At 35.1% G+C, this 12239-nt stretch overlaps 1 protein-coding gene across 1 annotated transcript in view; it reads right to left on the bottom strand.

Annotated features, from left to right (window-relative positions):
* Positions 1 to 12239, bottom strand: part of scn5lab (sodium channel, voltage gated, type V-like, alpha b) — a 210889-nt gene that overhangs the window by 23579 nt on the left and 175071 nt on the right. The window contains exons 19-21 of the mRNA XM_069191224.1: positions 6187 to 6341; positions 4391 to 4564; positions 1287 to 1313 (exon numbers count right to left, since the gene is read on the bottom strand). Of these exons, the coding sequence (XP_069047325.1) occupies positions 1287 to 1313; positions 4391 to 4564; positions 6187 to 6341 (356 nt within the window). The remainder of the gene's footprint in view (positions 1 to 1286; positions 1314 to 4390; positions 4565 to 6186; positions 6342 to 12239) is intronic.

Genomic DNA, 12239 nt, shown 5'->3' with positions numbered 1-12239 from the left:
TGATATCGAGAGCACAGCCCGCCAACAGCTGTGCTAATAACAGGTTGTTATTCAGATTTCTTTATAAAAGTTAAGGGGGTTTCTTCCAGTATATCTAGAGAAGACTGTTATAAATAGTACCAGAAATACCTTTAATCCCTCACAATCCCTTGTTAGAAAAAATGTTATTAATACTTTTCAGTATCATGTGAACATATACAAAGAACAAAAAGATATACAATATTAATTTGCAGTTATTGTTTTCAATGTGTAAGACAGTACAAAACAAATATGACATATAAAATTATATATTCACATTTTGTTATACAATAGCAGATCCATAATAATAAAGCTTCTTTGAAAGTTATTTTCTACACTGTCAGTTACTAAATTCAAATAACTCTTAGTCCAGAATCCCTGTGATTTAACGTTAAGTTGCTGAAATCCATCATTTAAATTGGAACCAGGACTTCCAGTAAGCCAGATGGGCCCAGTTTTGAGCATAGGGATTCTTCTACTCATATTTTGTATCCTACCTAATTACAGAGTGACCTGGACAGTTTTGCAGATGTACTATGAATTCTGGCAATCACCCACCGGCTGCCTTGAAATTGAAATTTTATTATTCATATAGACATATAATAATATAATTTATAGATTTTGAACAATCTCGAGTTGGCATATGACTAAAAAATATAATCAGCTTCAAAGACTCATCTAAACTTCCTATCTAGTGCTGTGTCTTAGATTCTTTTTAGTTTCAACCTGAATGAATGTCTATATCCTAATTCCTCACCTCAGGGACTCTGCTACCTCATTTGCAAAAGTCTAAATGACACATCAGGCTTTCAGGTGAAAGCAATAATTTGTCAACTTCTCAAAAAATCAATTTAGGTGGAGATTAACAGTAGGGAGTATGGTGGCAGATTAAAAATAATTTTGCCTTTAGAAACAAAATAAGGAATGCTTATGGATTCAAATTAAAGTAAAGAAGGTTTTTTTTTAAGAAAAGCATACAAATTTGCAGATCTTCTATAGATAACCTAAGGATCAAAGGGCAGTACATTTTGTTTGATATAAAAGCCAAAGTCAAATATAATTTCATCTAAACATTATTTTTAAAATGAAAATATTGCCAACACATTTATTTTCTTAAATGCATGCTTTAAAATGGGACATTGGCTTTTTATATCTCTCCATTGGACACTTACAAGTTAGACACACAAAAAGCGGTTGTGATATGGATGTTGTTAACCTTTTATTGATGAAGTGTGCTACTCACCTCTGTAAACTTAACTAGAACTTACCCTATCAAAAGCAGTGTCTGTGGAGATCTGTGCAACAGTCAAAGGCAGGGTGAAATCAAAAGAAGCAAAATGAGGATTTGTGCATGGAAACATTTCCCTGCATCTGTTTTTGGGCTATGTCACTTAATTGAGGTACAAAGAATTGTAAGAAAAGTGCACAGCAACAGCAAAATCCCATCCCTCAACATACAGTAAATATTCATATAGCATTCTTTGCCTGATCCAACACTTTCTCACTAAATTAGTCAAAGCAAAGAAAAATTTAAGACTCAATTAATCTCCTTAAAACAAAACTTACAATTGGAAAAAGTAGAATTTTAGAATAATAATGTAAATATTTACACCTAAAGGAATGTATACGTACTTAGAGCTTTGTAAATATTTACTCTCATTTAAGCTGCAACACTTTCATATATCATTTGAATAATAGCTAGCGAAGCTACGTGTTCTGAGTGTGAAAAGGAGGAAGAGTTTCATTGGATTGCAAAAAAAATCAGGCCTCCATAAATGGTTTAAAACTAAAACTGGTAGGATGTGCATACCATTTCACTTTATCATCAACTACTTATTTCTACTTAAAGGCTGGGATACTTAAAAGAGTATAGGTCAGGTTCAGGTGCTGCCAAAGTTTACATCTGTTTTGCGAGATATTAGACTGGACTTCTTCCTGTGAGAAATCCAAGCCCCAGGACTTTTGCCCTGCAGTCTAACAGTGATATAATACAGATACTGCTGATGCAATGTTGATAAAACCTTAGGAATAGCTCCTGCAGCAGAATTAAACCTACAGTACCAATCTCTTGTTCCTTTGTATTTTGTTATTACAATCACAGTCAATGACAGACTTGATATTTCAGAGAAGTACTAAAATATCAAGCCTGTTCTAATTTTACATCACTTGCGTCCTAACTATGCTTGTGTGAGAAAAGGGACAAAAGTGTATTCTTAATAATGGCAATCAGGCAAACTTAAAAAGAGAAAATTAATTGATAACTTTGATGGATTTTCATATCTATCATATCATGACATCCATCATAGACTTTTTTACCTTTCAGAGGTACCATACCATTGACAATATTTTTGAAAAAGAAGGTAAAAGTGCAAACAGTATATACAGTATAGTTCCTTCATTTGACTTCTCAAGTACAACACTGACAAATGAAAATTATAGAGCAACATTTTCTTATTTCTCACTCTAGTCAAGTTCTTCAAATCAGTCCAATATGACATTTCACAAAATGTATGCTCATGCAAGATGACTTCCACATTTACACTTTCTTTTTAGGGACATCAAAAAGGTGACTTAGTAGCCTTACTGCTGCAGGCAAATTCTTCACATCTAACCAACTGAAACCAATGCTGCATTTGTTTGCAAAATATTAGACAGCGCTTTGATAGCATTTGACAAATTCTGGTTAGAAACCAGGACTTTCAGTAAGCCAGGGACACTGGTCTGGTCCCAGTTTTGAGTATGGGCATTCCTTTATATGATTCTTCAATCAACTATAATTATTCTTTGGATATGAATAATTGACATTTCTGCATCATAGTCTGGAAAGCTCAAAAATCAGAATTCAAATTAAATCCACACTTAAGTTTGAAACAAAACATAGTTTTAAACATAAATTTTACTGCACTGTTCAATGGCATTCCCTTTTTACTGTAATCAATGATTTCTTATCCACATGTTGTTTACTCTTTAACAGACATTACATTCAGTTGAATTAGGTTGCGTACAGGCATTGTACCTAACATATGCCTTCCTCATTGTTTTTTTTTAATATCCTTTCACCTCATTTGTATTTCTGCTTACTCTTAACCACATATTATTTTTTTCATTTTTGTATATCCTTTATGTAATTCTGATTTTGTAAGTAACCCTGGATAACGGTATCTGGAAAGCAAATAATAATAATAATAATAATAATAATAATAATAATAATAATAATAATAATAATAATAATAATAATAATATGAACTACCCATTAATTTTAAGAAAGTCTCCCAGCAATTTATGATTAGTTACTATTATTTCTGTGTTTATTACAGTAGGACTTTCTGATGCTTGAGCTATATGTGATATTCCTGTATCTGTACAGTGTCATTCTGGAATTCTGTAGCTTTTCAAAGTACAATGCTTTGCTTGCAACATTAACAGCTTTTACTCTGAAACATTGTATAGACCTCAAAACCATCCAATATGTGAGCTTATATTCGACCATTTTCCACACATTGTATCCACACTTTTTATCTGCACTTCCATCACATCACACTGATAATTTTAATTCTGTCACAAAGGACCACAAGTAAAACTAACCATATATTCAAAACTTGTAGGTAATTAAGTCATCATGTTTTCTTTTTGGATTTAAATATATATATTCTGATTGTATCAGCTCTTATTCCAGTTTATTCAAGTTTACAGCTCCTTAACTTTAATGTAATATATGTCTGTTAATTCTTTACAATTCATTAGAAGATTAAAACTGTAGTAATAGTGTGGACACTGATAAGATTGCTGTATTGCTTTTGTTTTACTTATTTTGCTCGCTTAATTTTGCACTTAAGAAAGTAAAGTTATACAGTAAATGGATACTTAGAAATCATGTTACAGGGTATGCACCAGCCCAATGACAGAATTCATAAGCCGCTTTTGAAAATGTTACACTTTCTTCCTGTTGGCATTTCCTGCTCCCAAAAATGAAGAAAAAGTCAGATGAAAAAATGAAAACGATACGACGTGTGTAAAATTTCAAACAAGACCATTCTTTTTAGCTGTCATTTTCATGGAACTAAACAACCTTTACTACCTCTTCTGTCATTGGTGGGTGTCAAACTTGAAAGATCTTTAGTAACTTATGTACACTTTCAACATATTATTCAAACTAAAATATTTTTTTAAGTTTCAAGATCAAAAGTAAAAAGAAATTCCATCTTTTCATTTATTTGGTGTTATTTATTGTATATCCTTTCTATACTGGCTAACTAAGCACTCACCTACAGAACCCAAAATACAAACTGCCTTTTGTCTTTCTATTATTTTTATGTCTAAGTAAATATATAACAAAATTACATTAAAAGCTTATAAAAACAAAAATACTTACATCAACAATAAGAAAATCGAGCCAGCACCAGTAATTGGTGAAATACTTCTTAAAGCCATATGCAACCCATTTCAGGAGCATTTCAAGAACAAAGACGTAAGTGAACACCTTATCAGCATACTCCAGAATTACTTTAATGACTTTCCTTTTTTCAATGTTGATATCTTCAAATGCCTGTGTAAAAAGAACAAATAGTGCAAAGATTTATTAAAAGTATGTTTCGAAAAGGTTTTCAGAATATAACACTTTAAAGTATTAAACTTTAAAGTGTTGTTAAAGTTTAATCTGGTGACCATACAGTGTACATACAACAAATGCTCGGTAAATCAAAATACATTTTTATTACCAATTATAATGTCTTGCAAACACCAATGTTACTGCGAGTTGTTTTTTGGGCACTTCAAGCAAAACAGGAGGCATTTCGTTATGCAAAGGGTTGTGGGAGTATGTAGCACATTACCCAGCCATGCTATTAAAACCAATATCTTTTTATTTTTCCAAGAAATATCTGCATGGGATTTGAGGATCAATTAGGTCCTAGAGGACTGCATGGGCATGATTTGTATGAAACATTGTTTATGTTCTTGTGTCATTTCTCTGGTATTACTGTGAGCCACGATTACAGTCAGCAGGGATGTAATAAGAGTCAGTTTTCCCACACAGGGATCCAAGCCTGCCCTGGATGGCTAATTCTAGCCCTAACCCCACTGGCACTTGGCTAATTGTGTGTCACGGCCCAGGAAGGTCACAGATGGCTAGTGATGAGTATTTTTAAAATATACAGAACTGTGGTAAAGAAAAAGAAGACCAAACACTTCTCATTCCAAAAACAGCCAAGTCGTTACGTGGGCCCATGTTAGAGAAGTTAAAGAGAGCAGCCCTAACATTGACATCCTTGCCCCCCTAATGTTCATGAATGAAAGTCATCAATAAAGAGGGGACACAAATATTCTGTAGTTTTTGCCTGTAAAGTTAACCTTAGAGTTTAAAAACATTACCTCGAGCCCTTAAATTGAAAGAGACTGGTACAGTTGATTTGCCTTATGTTGTAGATAAAATGTACTTTTTGTTTAACAGAAACACTAACATAAAATGAAAGTATTAAACTAAGTATTAATTTAAAATCAACATCTAGTATTACAATGCCCTCTGTAAAATATATTTTTCTATTAAAAGATTATTCTTAACCTTTCAATATCAGAAAACTGATAATATACTATACAGTATATGGCTCTGAGAGACACTGTCTTTTGGCAAATCCATAGTTGTATAATGGAAAACTCTGCATGACGCGCTGATAGCAGATGAAGGTCTGTTGTTTGCCCCTTGAGTGGGGGGTATTAATTAAAATTATAGTCAAGAAACCTGATCAATTTTTGACCTGATTCCTCTCTGCTGCGTGCAAATACAAACACAAAACCTGACAGCTCTAGTTTCTGTTTTAAAATCTGTTAGCTGATCAGAATAGAATGAGCCCCACAAACACACACCTGATAATACCCCTGATTGTCAGGCATGTAACATTCTCATAAAGGACACACATTTTAATAGCTAGACAATCAATTGTCCTTCTCTTTTTCCAGATAACAATAAACTCAATTAATTATACTCTATTACTTCGAAATTATCTGCTTCACTTGCACAGCTTTCCTAGGCTGCTGGAAATGATTAATTGCAATTGAAAAAAGAAAATGTGCATGCAGGCAGACTCATCTAACTGTGCAGCATGATGCACTGCAAAGTGCCAGATACGAGTTTAAACAGTCAAAATAAACAGAGTCAGGAGGACAACTTACCAGAGCCCCACTGCTGAGAAGGATCATGAAAATGATAAAAGTTTCAAACCAGCTGTGTTCTACAATTCGGTAGCAGGTTTTTCGGAGCCTCCACCATATGCTGCCCACTCCCTGTGTGGTGTTAATATCACAGCATGGGAAACGACGCACGCACACTAATACAAAAAAAAAACAAACAGATTTTGATAATGCTGAGAACCCAGGGAAAATGGCAATGGCAAAACAGTTCATTTTTCACATTCTCCAGCTCACTAGCTTACTTGATTAAATTCGAAAAGTACTAATTTAACAATTTAATAGCAGTGTAGTAACAGCTTCCAAACTTATTAATGTACCTCTCAAGTCAACTCTAGGACATGACCTTTTTGTGAAGAAAAGCCATCTTCACAAGAGTTAAATACAGTTCAACGAATACAGTGAAACGAAATACCATTTTACTTAAGCAAAATATGATTTCTGGATTTAACATACAGTACCATTAATCTTTATAAACTATACATAAATTCTCTACATCAGGGAAATAAAGTACAATTCAAATAATTATTTAAACTGAATTATGTCATGTTAACTACACAGCAAAGCTTATGTCGTCAAATTAAAATAATTAAATTACAATAATGAATCAGTCAAGGTTTTGAATAACAGATTTATTCCTGTAAAAAGTTACTTTCTGTTCTACAGTTACTTTTTGCAGGTGTTTTTATTTTTTTCCCGTTGTTGTACTGTAAAAGCAAAGGGTCAGATGTATAATCAGTAATTGTATAACCAACTGACACTTGTTCATGGAAAAGGGAGAGAGAGTTTTACACACTTACACAAAAATCTTAAACATTCTTAACTTCAAATGAATTACCATGTAAATGTGGGCCTTAGTTATATCAGCAATTTATTATACTAATTAAAATTCTTATTGCTTAACATACAAAAATACACATACAAAAATCACAGAACAGATACAAATGAATAAATAAAAGTGGTAAAAATAACAATGTTAATAAAACCTCAATAAACTAATCATAATTTACAACCTCTTTTCAGTGGGATAGTTTAATTTAAAATCACATAGTATAGTTTTGATGGTGATTTCCCTATAGTACAGCGTGATCACAGATGACGCAATAAATTACAGTAAATGGGTCGAGAACCTGCAGCATTATTTTAACATGAACTGCAGAACACTATTCATAAACATCAGAGAGCAGTAGAGAGAACAAGCCTCTTGTAAAATGCATTCATATTGATCCATGTTGAGGGTAATATTTTCAATAGAAGATGAATAGTTTTCATACAAAAGAAGGCATACTGACCCCAGGTTTTCTGCATGAACCATTTCACACAAAACATACAACACTGTACAGTGCTCCTCAGTCCTAATCCAGCTTTAGCCTGTTTAATGATCCATGCGTTTGGGTAATCTCATTGCAGTAGTTGATAAGAGATTGTGGCTGTTATAAAACAGAATCCCCAGTATCAATTACTCTTTAAAAGCTTTCTGTCATACTTTCATAACAATGGAGCATTGCCATGAAATTACATTATTATGTGCAATGCTCATATGACTGTCTCCATTACTGGCATTTGAGCTTCTCTAAATTAACTTATTGCCTGTGAGCCTAATAATGTGATTATGGTAACAGAGTAAGTACAACTCAATTTGTAACGATGCTCAAGCACTTTCTTAAGGGCTACAGACATTTTAGCACCCTGGCGCCAACATTTACTAAGCGATTAACAACCATTAAGTGGAAATTAAGGGGATGCAAGGGTCACACATGCTGTTGCTTATGATAATTGTATCATATAGCATTTCTTACTTTACATTACACAGGCCTATATATTGTTCATACTTAACATACTGTCTACATACATTTTGACAATATTGCAATTGGCTTTGCAAACGACGAAACTAACCAAAGACATCACTCTTTAAACGGCAACTATAACATCTTTGGAGTCTAATTTGATTTTCAAGTATATTAGATGTAGTCAGTGTATAGAGGTGAAACTTTCACAAGTGGTATTTGCCCGTCAGATATTGATTGCATTCTTTTATCTAGCTTGGGAGTGTTGATTGTTACAACGTTTGTGTCAGATTTTTAAATCGACCATGATTTTGCTGAATGATGTGGTTACTGAAAATAGCAGTCAAAGCATTTTCATCCACATCACATAGATACACAAGTTAATATTAAATATTTTACTGCCAAAAGTGTATAAATTTAAACTTTTTTCTGTTTGTAGAATGATTACATGTAATTATTCAAGGGTGAACCCATAGTGTTTTGAAGGCTTCAAATGCACGCATTCTTAAAGTAATCGGAACAACATTCATTAATTGAACATAAGGATTCCGTCACAAAGCTTTGAAGAATAAATTCATAGGGTACCCTCAGGGTTTATGTAGTTTTACAATTTAAAATGTTTTTAAACCTCTTGACTAAACAGTGTTCTCTGGAATATAGTGACTAGATGTATTTAAATGTGTTTTTCCTTCTCAAGAGCTGTCTGTGACTTAGCAATTAAGAGGCACACCAGAGAAGCACATACTCATTATTTTTATTCACATCCATTTGCACATGGGCTTGCAGCTGTGAACCATCCCAAGTTTCTTTTTGTTTAATTAAAGACTAGATTTCAAGACTTTTAAATAACTTCTTGTTGCTGGAAAAACTATGAAAAACATTCTTGCAAAGTTCTATAAGCAAAAACATATGGACTATAATAATAAATGATAAATTCAATGCCAAGCTCTAATTCTGACATACACTGCATGAAAGTGTTTATTTTTTTGTTTTATTGATGGTAGAAGGGTTTGGTATGATTTTAGGTAAAAGACAGATGCTTTATCATACTGAAACATTGATGCCCTGAAGGGTTATTTAAAACAATAAAAATTCAGCTTTAAAACAAATACTAAAAGGAATAAGTTTATTTCAGAAACTGACCCCAACATTTCAGTTTTTAAGTAGCAGGTCTTTGTTGCACACCTTAAGTGATATAAAATTTGAGTTAATAATATAGCTCAATTAAAAACAGTATATTCAATTCTCAAGTATACGTAATACTCAACATTTAATACTCAAGTTATTAAGTATTTAATAAGGATAATGCTTCATTTAACTATGATAACTGAATTCAACTTGTTGCAACTTGTTTGGAAAAAAAAGGAAAATCCATCCATTTTTGACCAATTATCAAATACAAGATTGCAAGTTGGAGCCCATCCTGACAAGGATACAGGAACTAAACTCAGGGTCTGAGCACTGTGAGGCAGAAAATGTACTTCCCTGTAGTTTTTATTTTGGGTCCTCTGGTTCACATTTCACTGAAATGTTGATTCTTCTATGAAGTAAGGTATTAGTCCAAAAAACCCATAAGTTTCATATAAAACCTATATGACAACAGCCATATCACCCTGCAACTCACAACTGACAACCCACTGAAGCTAAGCAGATGTGAGCCTGGCCAGTGTCACGATTATAGTTCCCCCTCCTTAAGGGTGCTCCAGCCCTTTCACTTAAGACTTTATTCTATTCCCAGCCCACCTTAAAAGCCAGGCGCCTTCGTGGTTTTTAATTCTTGTTCTGATGGATCTTCTGGTTTTGGACTTACCCTTGCGTTTTGGATATTCCCAAAGGACTACTCTCTGGGATTGTTCGCCTCGGTCACACCTCCCCCGTGCACCAGCGCACCTTGGACACGCCCCCCTGTCTTCTGCCCCGTTTTCCTGCATGACGTTTCCCTAGTGTTTCCCCACTCCGTCAGATTGTGTCGTCCACATAGGGTCCGGAAAGCACTGTTCATTACAGAATGCAGAGCCAACACCTGGACCCCGCGGATGGCACCCTGGCAGCCTGGATTCCATCGGGTTTTTTTTTCTCCCCTTTTTTTCTTAGGGCTTCAGAGCCGCTCTGAAAAGGAGGGGCGTACTGTCACGATTATAGATCCCCCTCCTTAAGGGTGCTCCAGCCCTTTCACTTAAGACTTTATTCTATGCACCTGCTCCCTATTCCCAGCCCACCTTAAAAGCCAGGCGCTGACGCTCATTCGGGCTCTGCATCTGATTTCCATATCGTGCGAGTCCGGGACCTGGAAGCGCCTGGTCCCGTTAAGGTTTTAACCTCTGTTCCCGTTCCTCTTCCCCGTCCGCCGGTTCCGACCCGGCCTTCGTGGTTTTTAATTCTTGTTCTGATGGATCTTCTTGTTTTGGACTTACCCTTGCGTTTTGGATATTCCCAAAGGACTACTCTCTCGGATTGTTCGCCTCGGCCACACCTCCCCCGTGCACCAGCGCACCTTGGACACGCCCCCCTGTCTTCTGCCCCGTATTCCTGCATGACATTTCCCTAGTGTTTCCCCACTCCGTCGGATTGTGTCGTCCGCATAGGGTCCGGAAAGAACTGTTCGTTACAGCCAGTACCTGGATATGAGACCTCCTGGGAAAAACTGAAGTTGCTGCTGGAAGTTTTAGTTAGTGTTAGTGGGGCCAATAGGAGGCAATCACCCTGCAGTCTGTGTTGGTCCTAAAGTCTCAGTATAGTGATGGGGATACTATACTGTAAAAAGGGGCTGTCATTACGATAAGATAGAAAACCGAGGTTCTGACTCACTATGGTCATTAAAAATCCCAAGACGTTTCCCGAAAAGAGTAGGAGTGTAAGCCTAGCACCCTGGCCAAAATTCCAAAAGCCTATACCAGTCATGGCCTCCTAATAATCCCCATCTATGAATTGGCTTCATTACTCTGTTCTCCTCTCCACTGACAGCTGATGTGTGGTGAGTGTACAGTACGTACTGGTGCACTATGGCTGCCTTTGCATCATGCAGGTGGTGCTACACATTGGTGGTGGTGGTGAGGAGCCCCTACTATCTGTAAAGGGCTTTGAGTGGAGTGTCCAGAAAAGCACTACATTAGTGTAAGGAATTATTATTATTATTATGATGTTACTAATAACAGCATTTTCAAAATCACGGCTAACAAAAGTTGTCTGATTTCACCAGTAATTTTAATTTCACCAATTTGCCATTACTATGTTTTTCTGCATTCAAACAATACTTAAGCACACTTAGTAAGTAGAGGTGAAAGAGGCAAAGAAAGAAAACTTGAATATCATTTAAAAGACAGAATGAACAACAAACGTTTTATAATATGAATATTAACTCTTTTTCCAAATGATATGGATACATTTTTTTTCTTTTTATCGTTATGAATAGTATGAATGTTTTTCATCTATCAAACAACCCTATCTACATTACCTGAAAAAATTATTCCTTAGAACATCAACAGGAGATTACAGACTAATTACTATGAGAGAAAATTATGCACTGATGTGCTCTTTGCTGTCACAACCTTTTCCCGGTTTTAACCTTCATCTGCCTGTGCATGGTACCAGTCCTAATGCACTCACCACCAACACTATAGTATGTACAGGTTTGCTCTCCAGCTACATATTTTAAGAAGTGGCAATAATATTCCTTTAATAGAAATTATAGAAATCTGAATTATTTAATCTGTTATGCTTATAAACACTTCTATTTCATTTCTGGTAATAAATACAATAACCTTCAACAACCCATGCAATTAAGTTAAATGAAATGAATGCTTAAGACAATGCTTGGCTTTGACTTCCTTGGCTTGATGGGATTTGCACTTCTGCAAATAGTTCAAGTTGATTTTGTTTGCCATCTGCAACAGTACAGTGGGATTCTTAACAACGCTTGTTCTCTCGAAAGACAGGTGAAGATAGCATTAAATAGAAGAATATTAAATAGAAGAGCTAAACAAGTAGTGCAGAAGACAGTACCTTCCAGTACACAATACAATGCAACATACAATATATATTTACAATATGCAATAGTAAACAAAAATGTGCAGTATGCAGTGCAAAAATGCAACATTCAACAGTCAGCAGTGGTGACTAATAGTTAGTCAGCCAGTTTGCATTTAGCTATGATCTATTCAAGGCATATACCGGTTAGGGATAAAAACTGTTTCTGAACCTAGTGGTCTTTGTTTTGGTGCTGAGGTATACCTGCCAGACTGTAGAGGTGAA

The sequence above is a fragment of the Lepisosteus oculatus genome, chromosome 6 (assembly GCF_040954835.1).
Source record: "Lepisosteus oculatus isolate fLepOcu1 chromosome 6, fLepOcu1.hap2, whole genome shotgun sequence".
NCBI classification, from domain to species: domain Eukaryota; kingdom Metazoa; phylum Chordata; class Actinopteri; order Semionotiformes; family Lepisosteidae; genus Lepisosteus; species Lepisosteus oculatus.
Note: the sequence above shows the minus strand (reverse complement) of the source record. Positions and strands in the feature narration are given on the sequence as shown.